This window comes from Heterodontus francisci, chromosome 30 (assembly GCF_036365525.1).
Source record: "Heterodontus francisci isolate sHetFra1 chromosome 30, sHetFra1.hap1, whole genome shotgun sequence".
NCBI lineage: Eukaryota > Metazoa > Chordata > Chondrichthyes > Heterodontiformes > Heterodontidae > Heterodontus > Heterodontus francisci.
The window spans coordinates 64,779,900-64,796,956 of NC_090400.1; the positions used below are offsets into that span (position 1 = coordinate 64,779,900).

The 17,057-nt window shown below is 50.5% G+C and overlaps 1 protein-coding gene across 17 annotated transcripts in view; it reads left to right on the top strand.

The window, feature by feature from the left end:
- Positions 1-17,057, top strand: part of ncor1 (nuclear receptor corepressor 1) — a 489,622-nt gene that overhangs the window by 448,991 nt on the left and 23,574 nt on the right. For 10 of the 17 annotated variants that reach the window (XM_068010846.1, XM_068010853.1, XM_068010850.1 and 7 more), the window contains 2 exons: positions 12,143-12,163; positions 15,889-16,110. In XM_068010846.1, coding sequence (XP_067866947.1) covers positions 12,143-12,163; positions 15,889-16,110 — 243 coding nt within the window. The remainder of the gene's footprint in view (positions 1-12,142; positions 12,164-15,888; positions 16,111-17,057) is intronic. The other 7 variants (XM_068010848.1, XM_068010855.1, XM_068010864.1 and 4 more) reach the window with 3 other exon arrangements.

Below are 17,057 nucleotides of genomic sequence, written 5' to 3' on the forward strand. Positions count from 1 at the left end.
GCATTACACTCAGTCCCCTCATCTAAGTCATTGATATAGATTGTAAGTAATTCAGACCCCAGCACTGATCCTGGTGACACTCCTTGTTACAGCCTGCCAACCTGAAAATGACCCACATATTCCTTTTTTTTTTGTCTGTTAACCAACTTTTGATCCGTGCTAATATATTACCCTCAATCCAATGAGCCCTAATTTTGTGTACTAACCTCTAGTGTGACTCAAATGCATTAAGTGTGAAGCAGTTTCTTTAAAGAGAGCCAGGCCTACTAAGCTGCTTCATTTATAATCCAGGTGCAATCCATATGTCGATAAGAAATGTTTCCCACAGGAAAGCAGCCAACTGCAGAACAGTGAAACTTCAGGCTTTGCATCAGTGTCAAAGACAGCTTCACATTGCGACTCACACCACAAGTTCACAGTCTCAGGCAAGTCATTAGGAGAGGTACTGGAGGAGCACTAGGACAGCCTCCACATTACAAGCTCAAGCAGCACTGGCATTTGGAGTCCTCAGCCCTCCCTATTTAAAAGAAAAGTGTCTGGACCAGGAAAAACCTAGTCCAGTACAAGTCCTGACCAAGTTATTAATTCTAAATCACTCCTTGTGACCATCCAGCACTCAGTCAATACTTTTTTAAATTCATTCTCGGGTGTGGGCATCGCTGGCAAGTTCAGCATTCATTATCCATCCCTATTCGCCCTTGAGAAGGTGGTGGTGAGACGCCTTCTTGAACTGCAGCAATCCATATGGTTTGATAAACCCATTGTGCTGTTAGGGAGGGAGTTCAGGATTTTGACCCAGTGACAGTGAAGGAATGGCGATATATTTGTGATATGTGAGGGGAACTTGCAGGTGGTGGTGTTCTCATGCGCCTGCTGTCTTTGTCCTTCTAGGTGGTAGAGGTCACGGGTTTGGAAGGTGCTGTTGAAGGAGCCTCAGCGAGTTGCTGCAATGCATCTTGTATTCAGTGGCACATTGAATAATTGAGTTCAACAAATCCCGTTCATCCATCACTCGATTTAAAAATTCTTATCCTTGTTTGCACATTCCTCCATGGCCTTGCCCCTCCCTATCTCGGTAATCTCCTCCAGCCCCACAGTCCTCCAACATCTCTGTGCTACTCTAAATCTGGCCTCTTAAGATTCCCCAATTTCATTTGCTTCACCGTTAGTGGCTGTGCCTTCAGCTGCCTGGGCCCTAAACTCTGGAATTCCCTCCCTATACCTCTCCACCTCGCTTTCCTTCTTTAAGACACTCCTTAAAACCTACCTCTTTGACCAAGCTTTTGGCCATCTGCCTAATATTGCCTTACATGGCTCGGTGTCTAATTTTGCTTTATAACGCACCTGTGAATTGCCTTGGGGACGGTTTATTACATTAAAGCATTATATAAATGCAAGATGATATTCTTCTGAGGAGGCTGTTTGACTGATGGGATAACTCCCGACAATTGCGAGCATCATATCAGAACAGGAAGTGTCTTGCATAAGCTCTAGATAAAATAAAGCCACCTCAACAGTTAACTCCTGCAAGACAGTATACCGCCTACTACAGCTATGGGGCAGGCAGCTCACCAACTGCTCCCAATCCCTGCCTTGTACCCAGCCTGGAGGACCAGAATTTTTTCAGGACCCCAGTCTGATTTTCCCTGCATTTCATCACGAGGTCTCTTGCTTCCCGTGCAGCATGGCTGCAATTAGGTGTATGTGTGTGCGTGCGTGTCTGTCTGTGGGGATGGGGGTGGGGTGTGTGTCACAAGAACACCATAAGTATTAGGAGCAGTTGTAAACCATTCGGCCCATCGAGCCTGCTCTGCCATTCAAAACGATCATGGCTGATCTGATGATTCAATTCCACCCTTGATTCCCTGACAGACCAAAAGTCTGTCTATCTCAGCCTTCAATATATTCAATGATGGAGCATCCACAACCCTGTGGGGTAGAGAATTCCAAAGATTCACAACCCTTTGAATGAAGTAATTTCTCCTCATCTCGGCCCTAAATGACTGGCCCCTTATCCTGAGACTGTGCCCCCGTCTTTTAGATTCCCCGACCAGCAGAAATAATCTCTGTGTTTACCCTATCCAGCCCCTTTGGAATCTTAAATATTTCAATGAGATCACCTCTCATTCTTCTAACTCCAGAGAATACAGGCCCAATTTAGTTAGTGTCTCATCATAGGACAAATCTAGTGAACCTTCACTGCACTACCTCCAATGCAAGTATATCCTTTCTGAAATGTGGAAACCAAAACTGCACTCAGTATTCCAGATGTAGTCTCACCAAACTCCTGTACAATTGGAGCAATACTGTAGGGATGTGTGTGAGTCTGTCTGTCTGTGGGGATGTGTGTGTCTCTGGCTGTCGGGATGTCTGTGTCTCTGGCTGTCGGGATGTCTGTGTCTCTGGCTGTCGGGATGTCTGTGTCTCTGGCTGTCGGGATGTCTGTGGCTGTCTGTCGGGATGTCTGTGTGTCTGTTGGTCGGGATGTCTGTCTCTGTTGGGATGTGTATGTGTCTGTCTGTTGGGATGTGTTACTGTCTGTGGGGATGAGTGTGTGTGTCTGTGGGGATGAGTGTGTGTGTGTGTGTGTCTGTGGGGATGTGTGTGTGTGTCTGTGGGGATGTGTGTGTGTGTCTGTGGGGATGTGTGTGTGTGTCTGTGGGGATGTGTGTGTGTGTCTGTGGGGATGTGTGTGTGTGTCTGTGGGGATGTGTGTGTGTGTCTGTGGGGATGTGTGTGTGTGTCTGTGGGGATGTGTGTGTGTGTCTGTGGGGATGTGGGGATGTGTGTCTGGATGTGGGGATGTGTGTCTGGATGTGGGGATGTGTGTCTGGATGTGGGGATGTGTGTGTGTCTGTGGGGATGTGTGTCTGTGGGGATGTGTGTCTGTGGGGATGTGTGTCTGTGGGGATGTGTGTCTGTGGGGATGTGTGTCTGTGGGGGTGTGTGTGTGTGTGTGTCTGTGGGGATGTGTGTGTGTGTGTGTCTGTGGGGATGTGTGTGTGTGTGTGTCTGTGGGGATGTGTGTGTGTGTGTGTGTCTGTGGGGATGTGTGTGTGTGTGTGTGTGTCTGTGGGGATGTGTGTGTGTGTGTGTGTCTGTGGGGATGTGTGTGTGTGTGTGTGTCTGTGGGGATGTGTGTGTGTGTGTGTGTCTGTGGGGATGTGTGTGTGTGTGTGTCTGTGGGGATGTGTGTGTGTGTGTGTGGGGATGTGTGTGTGTGTGTGTGTGTGTCTGTGGGAATGTGTGTGTGTGTGTGTCTGTGGGAATGTGTGTGTGTGTGTGTGTCTGTGGGAATGTGTGTGTGTGTGTGTGTCTGTGGGAATGTGTGTGTGTGTGTGTGTCTGTGGGAATGTGTGTGTGTGTGTGTCTGTGGGAATGTGTGTGTGTGTGTGTCTGTGGGGATGTGTGTGTGTGTGTCTGTGGGGATGTGTGTGTGTGTGTCTGTGGGGATGTGTGTGTGTGTGTCTGTGGGGATGTGTGTGTGTGTGGGGATGTGTGTGGGGATGTGTGTGGGGATGTGTGTCGGGATGTGTGTGTGTGTGGGGATGTGTGTCGGGATGTGTGTGTGTCTGTGGGGATGTGTGTGTGTGTGTCTGTGGGGATGTGTGTGTGTGTGTCTGTGGGGATGTGTGTGTGTGTGTCTGTGGGGATGTGTGTGTGTGTGTGTCTGTGGGGATGTGTGTGTGTGTGTCTCTGTGGGGATGTGTGTGTGTGTGTCTCTGTGGGGATGTGTGTGTGTGTGTCTCTGTGGGGATGTGTGTGTGTGTGTCTCTGTGGGGATGTGTGTGTGTGTGTCTCTGTGGGGATGTGTGTGTGTGTGTCTCTGTGGGGATGTGTGTGTGTGTGTCTCTGTGGGGATGTGTGTGTGTGTGTCTCTGTGGGGATGTGTGTGTGTGTGTCTCTGTGGGGATGTGTGTGTGTGTGTCTCTGTGGGGATGTGTGTGTGTGTGTCTCTGTGGGGATGTGTGTGTGTGTGTCTCTGTGGGGATGTGTGTGTGTGTGTCTCTGTGGGGATGTGTGTGTGTGTGTCTCTGTGGGGATGTGTGTGTGTGTGTCTCTGTGGGGATGTGTGTGTGTGTGTCTCTGTGGGGATGTGTGTGTGTGTGTCTCTGTGGGGATGTGTGTGTGTGTCTCTCTGTGGGGATGTGTGTGTGTGTGTCTCTGTGGGGATGTGTGTGTGTGTGTCTCTGTGGGGATGTGTGTGTGTGTGTCTCTGTGGGGATGTGTGTGTGTGTGTCTCTGTGGGGATGTGTGTGTGTGTGTCTCTGTGGGGATGTGTGTGTGTGTGTCTCTGTGGGGATGTGTGTGTGTGTGTCTCTGTGGGGATGTGTGTGTGTGTGTCTCTGTGGGGATGTGTGTGTGTGTCTCTGTGGGGATGTGTGTGTGTGTCTGTCTGTGGGGATGTGTGTGTGTGTCTGTCTGTGGGGATGTGTGTGTGTGTCTGTCTGTGGGGATGTGTGTGTGTGTCTGTCTGTGGGGATGTGTGTGTGTGTGTGTGTGTGTGTCTGTGGGAATGTGTGTGTGTGTGTGTGTCTGTGGGAATGTGTGTGTGTGTGTGTGTCTGTGGGAATGTGTGTGTGTGTGTGTGTGTGTGTCTGTGGGAATGTGTGTGTGTGTGTGTGTGTGTGTGTCTGTGGGAATGTGTGTGTGTGTGTGTGTGTGTCTGTGGGAATGTGTGTGTGTGTGTGTGTCTGTGGGAATGTGTGTGTGTGTCTGTGGGGATGTGTGTGTGTGTGTGTGTGTGTGTGTCTGTGGGGATGTGTGTGTGTGTGTGTGTCTGTGGGGATGTGTGTGTGTGTGTGTGTCTGTGGGGGTGTGTGTGTGTGTGTGGGGATGTGTGTGTGTGTGTGTGTCTGTGGGGATGTGTGTGTGTGTGTCTCTGTGGGGATGTGTGTGTGTGTGTCTCTGTGGGGATGTGTGTGTGTGTGTCTCTGTGGGGATGTGTGTGTGTGTGTCTCTGTGGGGATGTGTGTGTGTGTGTCTCTGTGGGGATGTGTGTGTGTGTCTCTGTGGGGATGTGTGTGTGTGTCTGTCTGTGGGGATGTGTGTGTGTGTCTGTCTGTGGGGATGTGTGTGTGTGTCTGTCTGTGGGGATGTGTGTGTGTGTGTGTGTGTGTGTCTGTGGGAATGTGTGTGTGTGTGTGTGTCTGTGGGAATGTGTGTGTGTGTGTGTGTCTGTGGGAATGTGTGTGTGTGTGTGTGTGTGTGTGTCTGTGGGAATGTGTGTGTGTGTGTGTGTGTGTCTGTGGGAATGTGTGTGTGTGTGTGTGTCTGTGGGAATGTGTGTGTGTGTCTGTGGGGATGTGTGTGTGTGTGTGTGTCTGTGGGGATGTGTGTGTGTGTGTGTGTCTGTGGGGATGTGTGTGTGTGTGTGTGTCTGTGGGGGTGTGTGTGTGTGTGTGTGTCTGTGGGGATGTGTGTGTGTGTGTGTGTCTGTGGGGATGTGTGTGTGTGTGTGTGTCTGTGGGGATGTGTGTGTGTCTGTGGGGATGTGTGTGTGTCTGTGGGGATGTGTGTGTGTGTGTGTGTCTGTGGGGATGTGTGTGTGTGTGTGTGTCTGTGGGGATGTGTGTGTGTGTGTGTGTCTGTGGGGATGTGTGTGTGTGTGTGTGTCTGTGGGGATGTGTGTGTGTGTGTGTCTGTGGGGATGTGTGTGTGTGTGTGTGTGTCTGTGGGGATGTGTGTGTGTGTGTGTGTGTCTGTGGGGATGTGTGTCTGTGGGGATGTGTGTGTGTGTGTCTGTGGGGATGTGTGTGTGTGTGTCTGTGGGGATGTGTGTGTGTGTGTCTGTGGGGATGTGTGTGTGTGTGTCTGTGGGGATGTGTGTGTGTGTGTCTGTGGGGATGTGTGTGTGTGTGTCTGTGGGGATGTGTGTCTGTGGGGATGTGTGTCGGGATGTGTGTCTGTGGGGATGTGTGTGTGTGTGTGTCTGTGGGGATGTGTGTGTGTGTGTGTCTGTGGGGATGTGTGTGTGTGTGTGTCTGTGGGGATGTGTGTGTGTGTGTGTCTGTGGGGATGTGTGTGTGTGTGTGTCTGTGGGGATGTGTGTCTGTGGGGATGTGTGTCGGGATGTGTGTGTCTGTGGGGATGTGTGTCGGGATGTGTGTGTGTGTGTGTCTGTGGGGATATGTGTGTGTGTGTGTCTGTGGGGATATGTGTGTGTGTGTGTCTGTGGGGATATGTGTGTGTGTGTGTCTGTGGGGATGTGTGTGTGTGTGTCTGTGGGGATGTGTGTGTCTGTGGGGATGTGTGTGTCTGTGGGGATGTGTGTCGGGATGTGTGTGTCTGTGGGGATGTGTGTCGGGATGTGTGTGTGTGTGTGTCTGTGGGGATATGTGTGTGTGTGTGTCTGTGGGGATGTGTGTGTGTGTGTCTGTGGGGATGTGTGTGTGTGTGTCTGTGGGGATGTGTGTGTGTGTGTCTGTGGGGATGTGTGTGTGTGTCTGTGGGGATGTGTGTGTGTGTGTCTGTGGGGGTGTGTGTGTGTGTGTCTGTGGGGATGTGTGTGTGTGTGTCTGTGGGGATGTGTGTGTGTGTGTCTCTGTGGGGATGTGTGTGTGTGTGTCTCTGTGGGGATGTGTGTGTGTGTGTGTCTCTGTGGGGATGTGTGTGTGTGTGTCTCTGTGGGGATGTGTGTGTGTGTGTGTCTGTGGGGATGTGTGTGTGTGTGTGTCTGTGGGGATGTGTGTGTGTGTGTGTCTGTGGGGATGTGTGTGTGTGTGTGTCTGTGGGGATGTGTGTGTGTGTGTGTGTGTGTGTCTGTGGGGATGTGTGTGTGTGTGTGTGTGTGTGTCTGTGGGGATGTGTGTGTGTGTGTGTGTGTGTGTCTGTGGGGATGTGTGTGTGTGTGTGTGTGTGTCTGTGGGGATGTGTGTGTGTGTGTGTGTGTGTGTGTGTGTGTGTCTGTGGGAATGTGTGTGTGTGTGTGTGTCTGTGGGAATGTGTGTGTGTGTGTGTGTCTGGGAATGTGTGTGTGTGTGTGTGTCTGTGGGGATGTGTGTGTGTGTGTCTGTGGGGATGTGTGTGTCTGTGGGGATGTGTGTGTGTGTGGGGATGTGTGTGTGTGTCGGGATGTGTGTGTGTGTGGGGATGTGTGTCGGGATGTGTGTGTGTGTGTGTCTGTGGGGATGTGTGTGTGTGTGTGTCTGTGGGGATGTGTGTGTGTGTGTGTCTGTGGGGATGTGTGTGTGTGTGTGTCTGTGGGGATGTGTGTGTGTGTGTGTCTGTGGGGATGTGTGTGTGTGTGTGTCTGTGGGGATGTGTGTGTGTGTGTCTGTGGGGATGTGTGTGTGTGTGTCTGTGGGGATGTGTGTGTGTGTGTCTGTGGGGATGTGTGTGTGTGTGTCTCTGTGGGGATGTGTGTGTGTGTGTCTCTGTGGGGATGTGTGTGTGTGTGTGTGTGTGTCTGTCTCTGTGGGGATGTGTGTGTGTGTGTGTGTGGGGATGTGTGTGTGGGGATGTGTGTGTGTCTGTGGGGATGTGTGTGTCTGTGTGTCTGTGGGGATGTGTGTGTGTCTGCGGGGATGTGTGTGTGTCTGCGGGGATGTGTGTGTGTGCGTCTGCGGGGATGTGTGTGTGTGTGTGTGCGTCTGCGGGGATGTGTGTGTGTGTGTCTGCGTCTGCGGGGATGTGTGTGTGTCTGTGGGGATGTGTGTGTGTGTGTGTCTGTGGGGATGTGTGTGTGTGTGTGTCTGTGGGGATGTGTGTGTGTGTGTGTGTGTGTCTGTGGGGATGTGTGTGTGTGTGTGTCTGTGGGGATGTGTGTGTGTGTGTGTCTGCGGGGAAGTGTGTGTGTGTGTCTGCGTCTGCGGGGATGTGTGTGTCTGCGTCTGCGGGGATGTGTGTGTGTGTGTGTGCGTCTGCGGGGATGTGTGTGTGTGCGTCTGCGGGGATGTGTGTGTGTGCGTCTGCGGGGATGTGTGTGTGTGCGTCTGCGGGGATGTGTGTGTGTGTGTCTGCGGGGATGTGTGTGTGTGTGTCTGCGGGGATGTGTGTGTGTGTGTCTGCGGGGATGTGTGTGTGTGTGTCTGCGGGGATGTGTGTGTGTGTGTCTGCGGGGATGTGTGTGTGTGTGTGTCTGCGGGGATGTGTGTGTGTGTGTGTCTGCGGGGATGTGTGTGTGTGTGTGTCTGCGGGGATGTGTGTGTGTGTGTGTCTGCGGGGATGTGTGTGTGTGTGTGTCTGCGGGGATGTGTGTGTGTGTGTGTCTGCGGGGATGTGTGTGTGTGTGTGTCTGCGGGGATGTGTGTGTGTGTGTCTGCGGGGATGTGTGTGTGTGTGTGTCTGCGGGGATGTGTGTGTGTGTCTGCGAGGATGTGTGTGTGTGTGTGTGTGTGTCTGCGGGGATGTGTGTGTGTGTGTGTCTGCGGGGATGTGTGTGTGTGTGTGTCTGCGGGGATGTGTGTGTGTGTGTGTCTGCGGGGATGTGTGTGTGTGTGTGTCTGCGGGGATGTGTGTGTGTGTGTGTCTGCGGGGATGTGTGTGTGTGTGTGTCTGCGGGGATGTGTGTGTGTGTGTGTGTCTGCGGGGATGTGTGTGTGTCTGCGGGGATGTGTGTGTGTCTGCGGGGATGTGTGTGTGTCTGCGGGGATGTGTGTGTGTCTGCGGGGATGTGTGTGTGTCTGCGGGGATGTGTGTGTGTCTGCGGGGATGTGTGTGTGTCTGCGGGGATGTGTGTGTGTGTGTCTGCGGGGATGTGTGTGTGTGTGTGTCTGCGGGGATGTGTGTGTGTGTGTGTGTCTGCGGGGATGTGTGTGTGTGTGTGTGTCTGCGGGGATGTGTGTGTGTGTGTGTGTCTGCGGGGATGTGTGTGTGTGTGTGTGTCTGCGGGGATGTGTGTGTGTGTGTGTGTGTCTGCGGGGATGTGTGTGTGTGTGTGTGTCTGCGGGGGTGTGTGTGTGTGTGTGTGTCTGCGGGGATGTGTGTGTGTGTGTGTGTCTGCGGGGATGTGTGTGTGTGTGTCTGCGGGGATGTGTGTGTGTGTGTCTGCGGGGATGTGTGTGTGTGTGTGTGTCTGCGGGGATGTGTGTGTGTGTGTGTGTCTGCGGGGATGTGTGTGTGTGTGTGTGTCTGCGGGGATGTGTGTGTGTGTGTGTGTCTGCGGGGATGTGTGTGTGTGTGTGTGTCTGCGGGGATGTGTGTGTGTGTGTGTGTGTCTGCGGGGATGTGTGTGTGTGTGTGTGTCTGCGGGGGTGTGTGTGTGTGTGTGTGTCTGCGGGGATGTGTGTGTGTGTGTGTGTCTGCGGGGATGTGTGTGTGTGTGTCTGCGGGGATGTGTGTGTGTGTGTCTGCGGGGATGAGTGTGTGTGTCTGCGGGGATGAGTGTGTGTGTCTGCGGGGATGAGTGTGTGTGTCTGCGGGGATGAGTGTGTGTGTCTGCGGGGATGAGTGTGTGTGTCTGCGGGGATGAGTGTGTGTGTCTGCGGGGATGTGTCTCTCTGTGGGGATGTGGGGATGTGGGGTTGTGTGTCTGTGGGGATGTGTCTGCGTGTGTCTGTGGGGATGTGTCTGCGTGTGTCTGTGGGGATGTGTCTGCGTGTGTCTGTGGGGATGTGTCTGCGTGTGTCTGTGGGGATGTGTCTGCGTGTGTCTGTGGGGATGTGTCTGCTTGTGTCTGTGGGGATGTGTCTGCGTGTGTCTGTGGGGATGTGTTTGCGTGTGTCTGCGGGGATGTGTGTGTCTGTCTGCGGGGATGTGTGTGTCTGTGTGTGTGTGTATGTGTGTGTGTCTGTGGGGACGTGTGTGTGTGTCTGTCTGTGGGGACGTGTGTGTGTGTCTGTCTGTGGGGTCGTGTGTGTGTCTGTCTGTGGGGTCGTGTGTGTGTGTGTGTCTCTGTCTGTCTGTGCGTGTGTCTGTATGTGGGGATGTGTGTGCGTGTCTGTATGTGGGGATGTGTGTGCGTGTCTGTATGTGGGGATGTGTGTGCGTGTCTGTATGTGGGGATGTGTGTGCGTGTCTGTATGTGGGGATGTGTGTGCGTGTCTGTATGTGGGGATGTGTGTGCGTGTCTGTATGTGGGGATGTGTGTGCGTGTCTGTATGTGGGGATGTGTGTGCGTGTCTGTATGTGGGGATGTGTGTGCGTGTCTGTATGTGGGGATGTGTGTGCGTGTCTGTATGTGGGGATGTGTGTGCGTGTCTGTCTGTGGGGATGTGTGTGCGTGTCTGTCTGTGGGGATGTGTGTGCGTGTCTGTCTGTGGGGACGTGTGCGTGTCTGTCTGTGGGGACGTGTGCGTGTCTGTCTGTGGGGACGTGTGCGTGTCTGTCTGTGGGGACGTGTGCGTGTCTGTCTGTGGGGACGTGTGCGTGTCTGTCTGTGGGGACGTGTGTCTGTCTGTGGGGACGTGTGTCTGTCTGTGGGGACGTGTGTGTGTCTGTCTCTGGGGACGTCTGTGTGTGTCTGTCTCTGGGGACGTCTGTGTGTCGGACTGTCGGGACGTGTGTCTGACTGTCGGGCATGTCTGTGTCTGTCTGTCGGGATGTGTGTGTCTGTCAGGATATCTGTCTGCTGGGCTGTGTGTCTGTCTGGATATCTGTCTGTCGGGCTGTGTGTCTGTCTGTCGGGCTGTGTGTCTGTCTGTCGGGCTGTGTGTCTGTCTGTCGGGCTGTGTGTCTGTCTGTCGGGCTGTGTGTCTGTCTGTCGGGCTGTGTGTCTGTCTGTCGGGCTGTGTGTCTGTCTGTCGGGCTGTGTGTCTGTCTGTCGGGCTGTGTGTCTGTCTGTCGGGCTGTGTGTCTGTCTGTCGGGCTGTGTGTCTGTCTGTCGGGCTGTGTGTCTGTCTGTCGGGCTGTGTGTCTGTCTGTCGGGCTGTGTGTCTGTCTGTCGGGCTGTGTGTCTGTCTGTCGGGCTGCCTGTGTCTCTGTCTGTCGGGCTGCCTGTGTCTCTGTCTGTCGGGCTGCCTGTGTCTCTTTCTGTCGGGATGCCTGTGTGTCTGTCGGTCGGGATGCCTGTGTGTCTGTCGGTCGGGATGCCTGTGTGTCTGTCGGTCGGGATGCCTGTGTGTCTGTCGGTCGGGATGCCTGTGTGTCTGTCGGTCGGGATGCCTGTGTGTCTGTCGGTCGGGATGCCTGTGTGTCTGTCGGTCGGGATGTCGGTCTCCCTCGGTCGGGATGTCGGTCTCCCTCGGTCGGGATGTCGGTCTCCCTCGGTCGGGATGTCGGTCTCCCTCGGTCGGGATGTCGGTCTCCCTCGGTCGGGATGTCGGTCTGTCTCTCTGTCTGTGTGTCTGTGGGGATGTGTGTGCGTGCGTCTGTGGGGATGTGTGTGCGTGCGTGTCTGTGGGGATGTGTGTGCGTGCGTGTCTGTGGGGATGTGTGTGCGTGCGTGTCTGTGGGGATGTGTGTGCGTGCGTGTCTGTGGGGATGTGTGTGCGTGCGTGTCTGTGGGGATGTGTGTGCGTGCGTGTCTGTGGGGATGTGTGTGCGTGCGTGTCTGTGGGGATGTGTGTGCGTGCGTGTCTGTGGGGATGTGTGTGCGTGCGTGTCTGTGGGGATGTGTGTGCGTGCGTGTCTGTGGGGATGTGTGTGCGTGCGTGTCTGTGGGGATGTTTGTCTGTGTCTTGTCTGATTGTGGGAATGTGTCTGTCTGTCTGTCTGTGGCGCGTGTATCTGTCTGTCGGGATGTGCGTCTATCTGTCTGTAGGTGTGGTTGTTTGTCAGTAGGAAGGGGTGGGAATGCGTCTTTATGGGTGAGTGTGTGCCTGTCTCTCGCTCTGTGGCGATGGGTGGCTGCACACGTCTGTCTGTCTGTATGGGTGGCTGCGCGCATCCGTCTTTCTGCTGGGGTGGCTGTGTGCGTCTGTCTGTAGGGGGGTGTGCCTGTCAGTCTGTCTGTCTGTAGGGGTGTGTGCGTGCCTGTCTGTCTGTAGGGGGTGCGCATGCATGCATGTCTGTCTATCTGCAGGGGTGGCTGTGCGTCTCTGCCTGTCTGCAGGGGTGGCTGCGTGTGTGTTTGTGGTGTGTAATTTGCCTCCTTGAGTCACTAACCTAGTTTGCCTGGGAAGATTGCTATTTACTGATTTGTAAAAATGTACTGATTTTATACAATCAGATTAAAACATTGTGGGTACATCTTGTAAAATAAAAACCAATTATTAAAAGTTCAGCTGCTAAAACCCAATTATTTTTCTTTCTTTCGCCCCAGGTGTGGTTTCGTACAAAAAAGGTGCGTCATCTTATTTAAAAACCTGATCAGACCTGTACTTTCTGAACTAGTTTAAAAACCTGATCAGACCTGTACTTTCTGAACTAGTTTCACAGCAAGGTGCAGGGATAATTGACCCCACCTTTCACTTTGTAAACTTGCCTTGGGGGGTATTTCAACAGCATGGGACACCAAGCCATAGCCAGACACAGGTTGCTCGCAAGTTCTCATTGCCTCCCATGAAAGAGGAATAACTGTTACCTGAAGAGGTTGTTCTGTCTGATCCCATATTCACGAACTGAAGCCACATGATGGCAATGCTAACTCACTTGAGGCCAGTTTGTTTCTGCTGTAGCCATCTGGTCTCGCCCCAAACACCGTCAGCCAGCCAGGTACACCCCAGACACCGTCAAACGGCCATGCTTGCCCCAGGCACCATCTGGCGGCCCTCCTTTGCTGCAGTTGCTGTGCTCATTTATTCTGCTTTCAGTTTGTGGGGTAGGAGTGAGCATGTTGTGCAGTGCAACCTGCAAATAGTAACAGCCTCGCCTTTCAAACTAATCGAAACATGTATCTGCTGGGTGTATTTAAGCATCACAGATTTCCTGTTGAGATGTTGGGATCATGTAGTGGGGTGTGTTCGAAACTGGTTACTGTCAGATTATCTACTTCTCATTGGAAATATCCATCTTGTGTGCATTGGGGAACATTGTTGAATGCTGTCTGTTATTGAGGAACAACGCACAGTACTGTCCAGGATACAGAAACAGTAGGTAATCATTACGTCACATAGCAGTCTCTGCAGATTCTTATTCTTAGCATTGCTTTTTCCCAGTTCCCTTTGCGCCATGCTAGAACATCGAATCTCTTCACTAACTGTGTAAACACTAGACCTTTCACTCCTAAAAGAATTGGAGGCAAGCTTGAGGCATGGGTTGCTAGTTAGTGGGAGGGTGGGAAGAGAGGAAACTTATTGTGGTAGGATATGACAAGTCGTGTACCCCAGAGATCTCTACTGGGGCCTCAACTTTTCACTTGATTTATCAATGAATTAGAGGAAGTCCCCTGGTCCGGACAGCTTGCATCGCAGGTTGCTAAAGGAAGTGGGAATGGAGATGGCGGAAGGGTTTACCATAATCTTCCAATCTTCCCTGGACATGAGGGAGGTACCAGATAATTGGAGAGTGGCAAACCTTGACACCCTTATTCAAGAAAGGGTGTAAGGACATCCCTAGTTACTACAGACCGGTTAGTTTAAACATCAGTGGTGGGTAAGGTTTTGGAAACAATCAAGGAAAGAATTAGCAGGCACTTGGAGAGATTTTAGTTAATTAAAGAGAGTCAGCATGAATTTGTAAAAAGCAGATCGTGCTTGACTAATCCAACATAATTTTTTGATGAAGTAATAGAGAAGGTTGATGAAGGGAATGCGGTGAATGTTGTCTATATGGATTTTAAGGAAGCATTTGACAAAGTACCACATAAAAGGCTGGTTAACAAAACTGAGGCTCATGGAATAGGAGGGTCAGTGACCAATTGGATTTTTAAAAACTGGTTAGGGACAGAAAATAGCTAGTTTTGATAAATGGTTGTTTTTCAGACTGGAGAATGATAGACAGTGGTGTTTCCCAAGGATCCGTCCTAGGATCACTGCTTTTTTTATATTTATACATGTCTTGGATATTGGAATGGAGTAACATTTCAAAATTTGCTGATGATACCAAACTTGGAGGTGTGGCAAACAGTGATGATTGTATAAATTAACTGCAACAGGACATGGATAAGCTAGCAGAATGGGTAGACAAGTGTCAGATGGAATTTTTTCTGGAGAAGTGTGACTTGATGCATTTTGGCAGAAGGGATAGACTAAATGGCATCGTTAACCAAGTTTTCAAAAGGGAAGGCACAATAAGCAATGTAGACGGGAGCAGGAAGTTACAGAGGGATATTGATAGATTAAGTGAGTGGGTAAAACTGTGGCAAAGACAGTTCAACATGGGGAAGTGTGATGTCATCCACTCAGATCCAAGAAAGATACAGTTTTATTCTAAATGGTCAGAAGATAGGAACTCTGCAGGAGCAGAGATTTTAGCATCCACATGCCTGTGTGGAGTTTGCAAGTTCTCCTTGTGACCACGTGGGTTTCCGCCGGGTGCTCCGGTTTCCTCCCACAGCCAAAGACTTGCAGGTTGATAGGTAAATTGGCTATTGTAAATTGCCCCTAGTGTAGGTAGGTGGTAGGAGAATTGTCGGGATGTGGTAGGGAATATGGGATTAATGTAGGATTAGTATAAATGGGTGGTTGATGGTCGGCACAGACTCGGTGGGCCGAAGGGCCTGTTTCATTGCTGTATCTCTAAATAAAATAAAACATGCAGAAATCATTAAAAGCTAGTGGACAGGTACAAGAAGCAATCAAAAAGGCTGATGGAATGTTGCTCTTTATCTAAAGGAAGCTGGAATACAAAAGTGAGTAAGCGATGTCTGAGATTTTCAGAGCTCTGTTAAGACCCCTTCTTGGAGCCCTGGGTTCAGTTCTGGGCATCGCTGCACCCTTACGTGAAGTCACCTCCATGAATTGTGTTCACCAGTATTTGGGGGCATGTATTTTAACCTGATCCATGTTAATTTATACAATCATCACTGTTTGCCACACCTCCAAGTTTGGTATCATCAGCAAATTTTGAAATGTTACTCTATTCCAATACACTTGGAGTACTATGAACAGTTCTGGTATCCATATTATAAAAAGGATATAGAAGCACAGTAAAATTTGCAAAAAAAAAATACTGGGATGATACCAGAAGTGAGAGGTTGTAATTATCAGGAAAGATTGAACAGGCTGGGACTCTTTTCCCTAGAAAAAAGACTGAGGGGTGACCTGATAGAGGTCTTTAAAATTGTGGAAGGGTTTGATAGAGCAGGCATAGAGAAGCTGTTTCCATTTGTAGAAGAGACCAGGACTCGGGGCCATCAATGAAAGATCATCACTAATAAATCTAATAGGGAATTCAGGAGAAACCACTTTACCCAGAGAGTAGTGAGAATGTGGAACTTGCTACCACAGGGTGTGGTTGAGGTGAATAGTATAGATGCATTTAAGGGAAAACGAGATAAACACCTGAGGGAGAAAGGAATAGAAGGCGATGTTGAAGGATCAAAGGAGGCTTGTATGAAGCATAAACACCAGCATGGATCCCATGAGCCAAATGCCCTGCTTCTGTGCTCGAAATACTTTGTAATATGCTGTAAGTACAGGTTGTTGTGCTTCAGGTTGCATTGCAAGAGCTATGGCATTTCACAGGGGCATGGGGGAGTTTAAAGTATAGACATTCTTTACCCAGTCTCTTCAGAAAATCTGTGATGTTTAAGCCATTCCATTAATTAATTCAAAGTGTATTTAAAATCGCTAACTGCAAATAGCATTTGTTGTCAGAACTACTGGGAATGGTCTGGATATGGAGCAGTAACTTCCTTTGCTGAATTCTTTAACTCCATAGATCTGCTCTCTAATGTGTATGAAGTGATTGACTCTGTTCATTGCTGTTGCTTTGATGGTTAGTGCTGCCATTGTCTTGCTTGCTAGTTGGAGCTTGCAGCTTGCAAAATAAATGCTGACTTTTGGTTTTCCCATTCTCTCTCTGCCTGCCTGTGCCTCTCTTCCATCCCTCTCCCTTACCACTCTCTTTTCCCCTGACTGGTTCTCTCTTCTGTCTTTCCCCCAATTATTTCCTCCCATCTCCCAGGTTCAGTCAGTTCTCGGAGTCATTCCTTTGCAGATCCAGCAAGTAACCTTGGCCTCGAGGACATTATCAGGAAAGCCTTAATGGGGAAATACGATGACAAAGGAGAAGATCACCAAGTGGTTCTACCGCATCCTGTGAGTGCGACACAGGGCAACATGAGCGCGACCATTCCCGTGTCCGGTGATTCTCGGAATGAGGAGGCCAATCCATCACCTCCATCAGGTTAGTGTGATGAGGTGAAGGAGCATCATCAGTTGCTGGTGCCCCATGTATTGCGATGCCTGTTTGATTCTGTGCAGGCAGTACCAGTCAGGTGGATGCAGGCTGCATTTATCATAGTGTTCTGCAGAGCAGCTTATCGGTTCACATCTGGAATTAGTGGGCCTGGTTGAGCATTCTTTCCAGTTGAATCTGGAGTCTGGATCCTGTTGAGTTGGATTCACTACATTTACACTGTTTGTTTCATTCTTTGCTTCAAGCCACCAGATGATTTCCAATATCCTAATCGGTTATTGATGTATTTATTTAGGGTCAACTCTTCTGTCAGTTCTGCCCCTAATGTTTGCCAACATTTCTGGCCAGTAAAACTTAGCAAATGTCCAGTAGTTAATATGTGCCAGGATTAGAGTCAGAGCTATACAGCACAGAAACAGGCCCTTTGGCCCGTCATGTCTGTGCCGGCCCAGAGATCACGTGTTCAAATCCCACAATGCAAAATTGTGAAAGTGAATTCCAAACTTCAGCTAATTTGTGGGTTGGCATCAACAAAGTGCCCATGAAAACTGCAGATTATCGTAAAACGCCCTTCAGGAAGCACCTCACGATCCGCCTGTTCAAACCTATGTGATTCTAGACCCACTCCGCCCTGGCAGTGTCGCCCACATCCAACAAATGAAAAAAGACTGCAATCAGCAAGAAATTAAGGGGCCAGTTAAATAGTAACTTATTGAAACTTCATTGTAAAATCTGTAAGGAAACAATGATAGCTTAGTAATATAGTGTCTGACTATGTCATTCACAGTGTGCTATTCTGGTGATAAAGTGGAACTGCATGTCCCTTGAAGCCTAATTGTTAGGTGAATAGATCCTCAGATCATATACATTAGTTACCACAAGGCAGTGAGTCGGAAAAAAAAAATAGGTCCTTGGTTGGGCTTTTTCAATCTGAT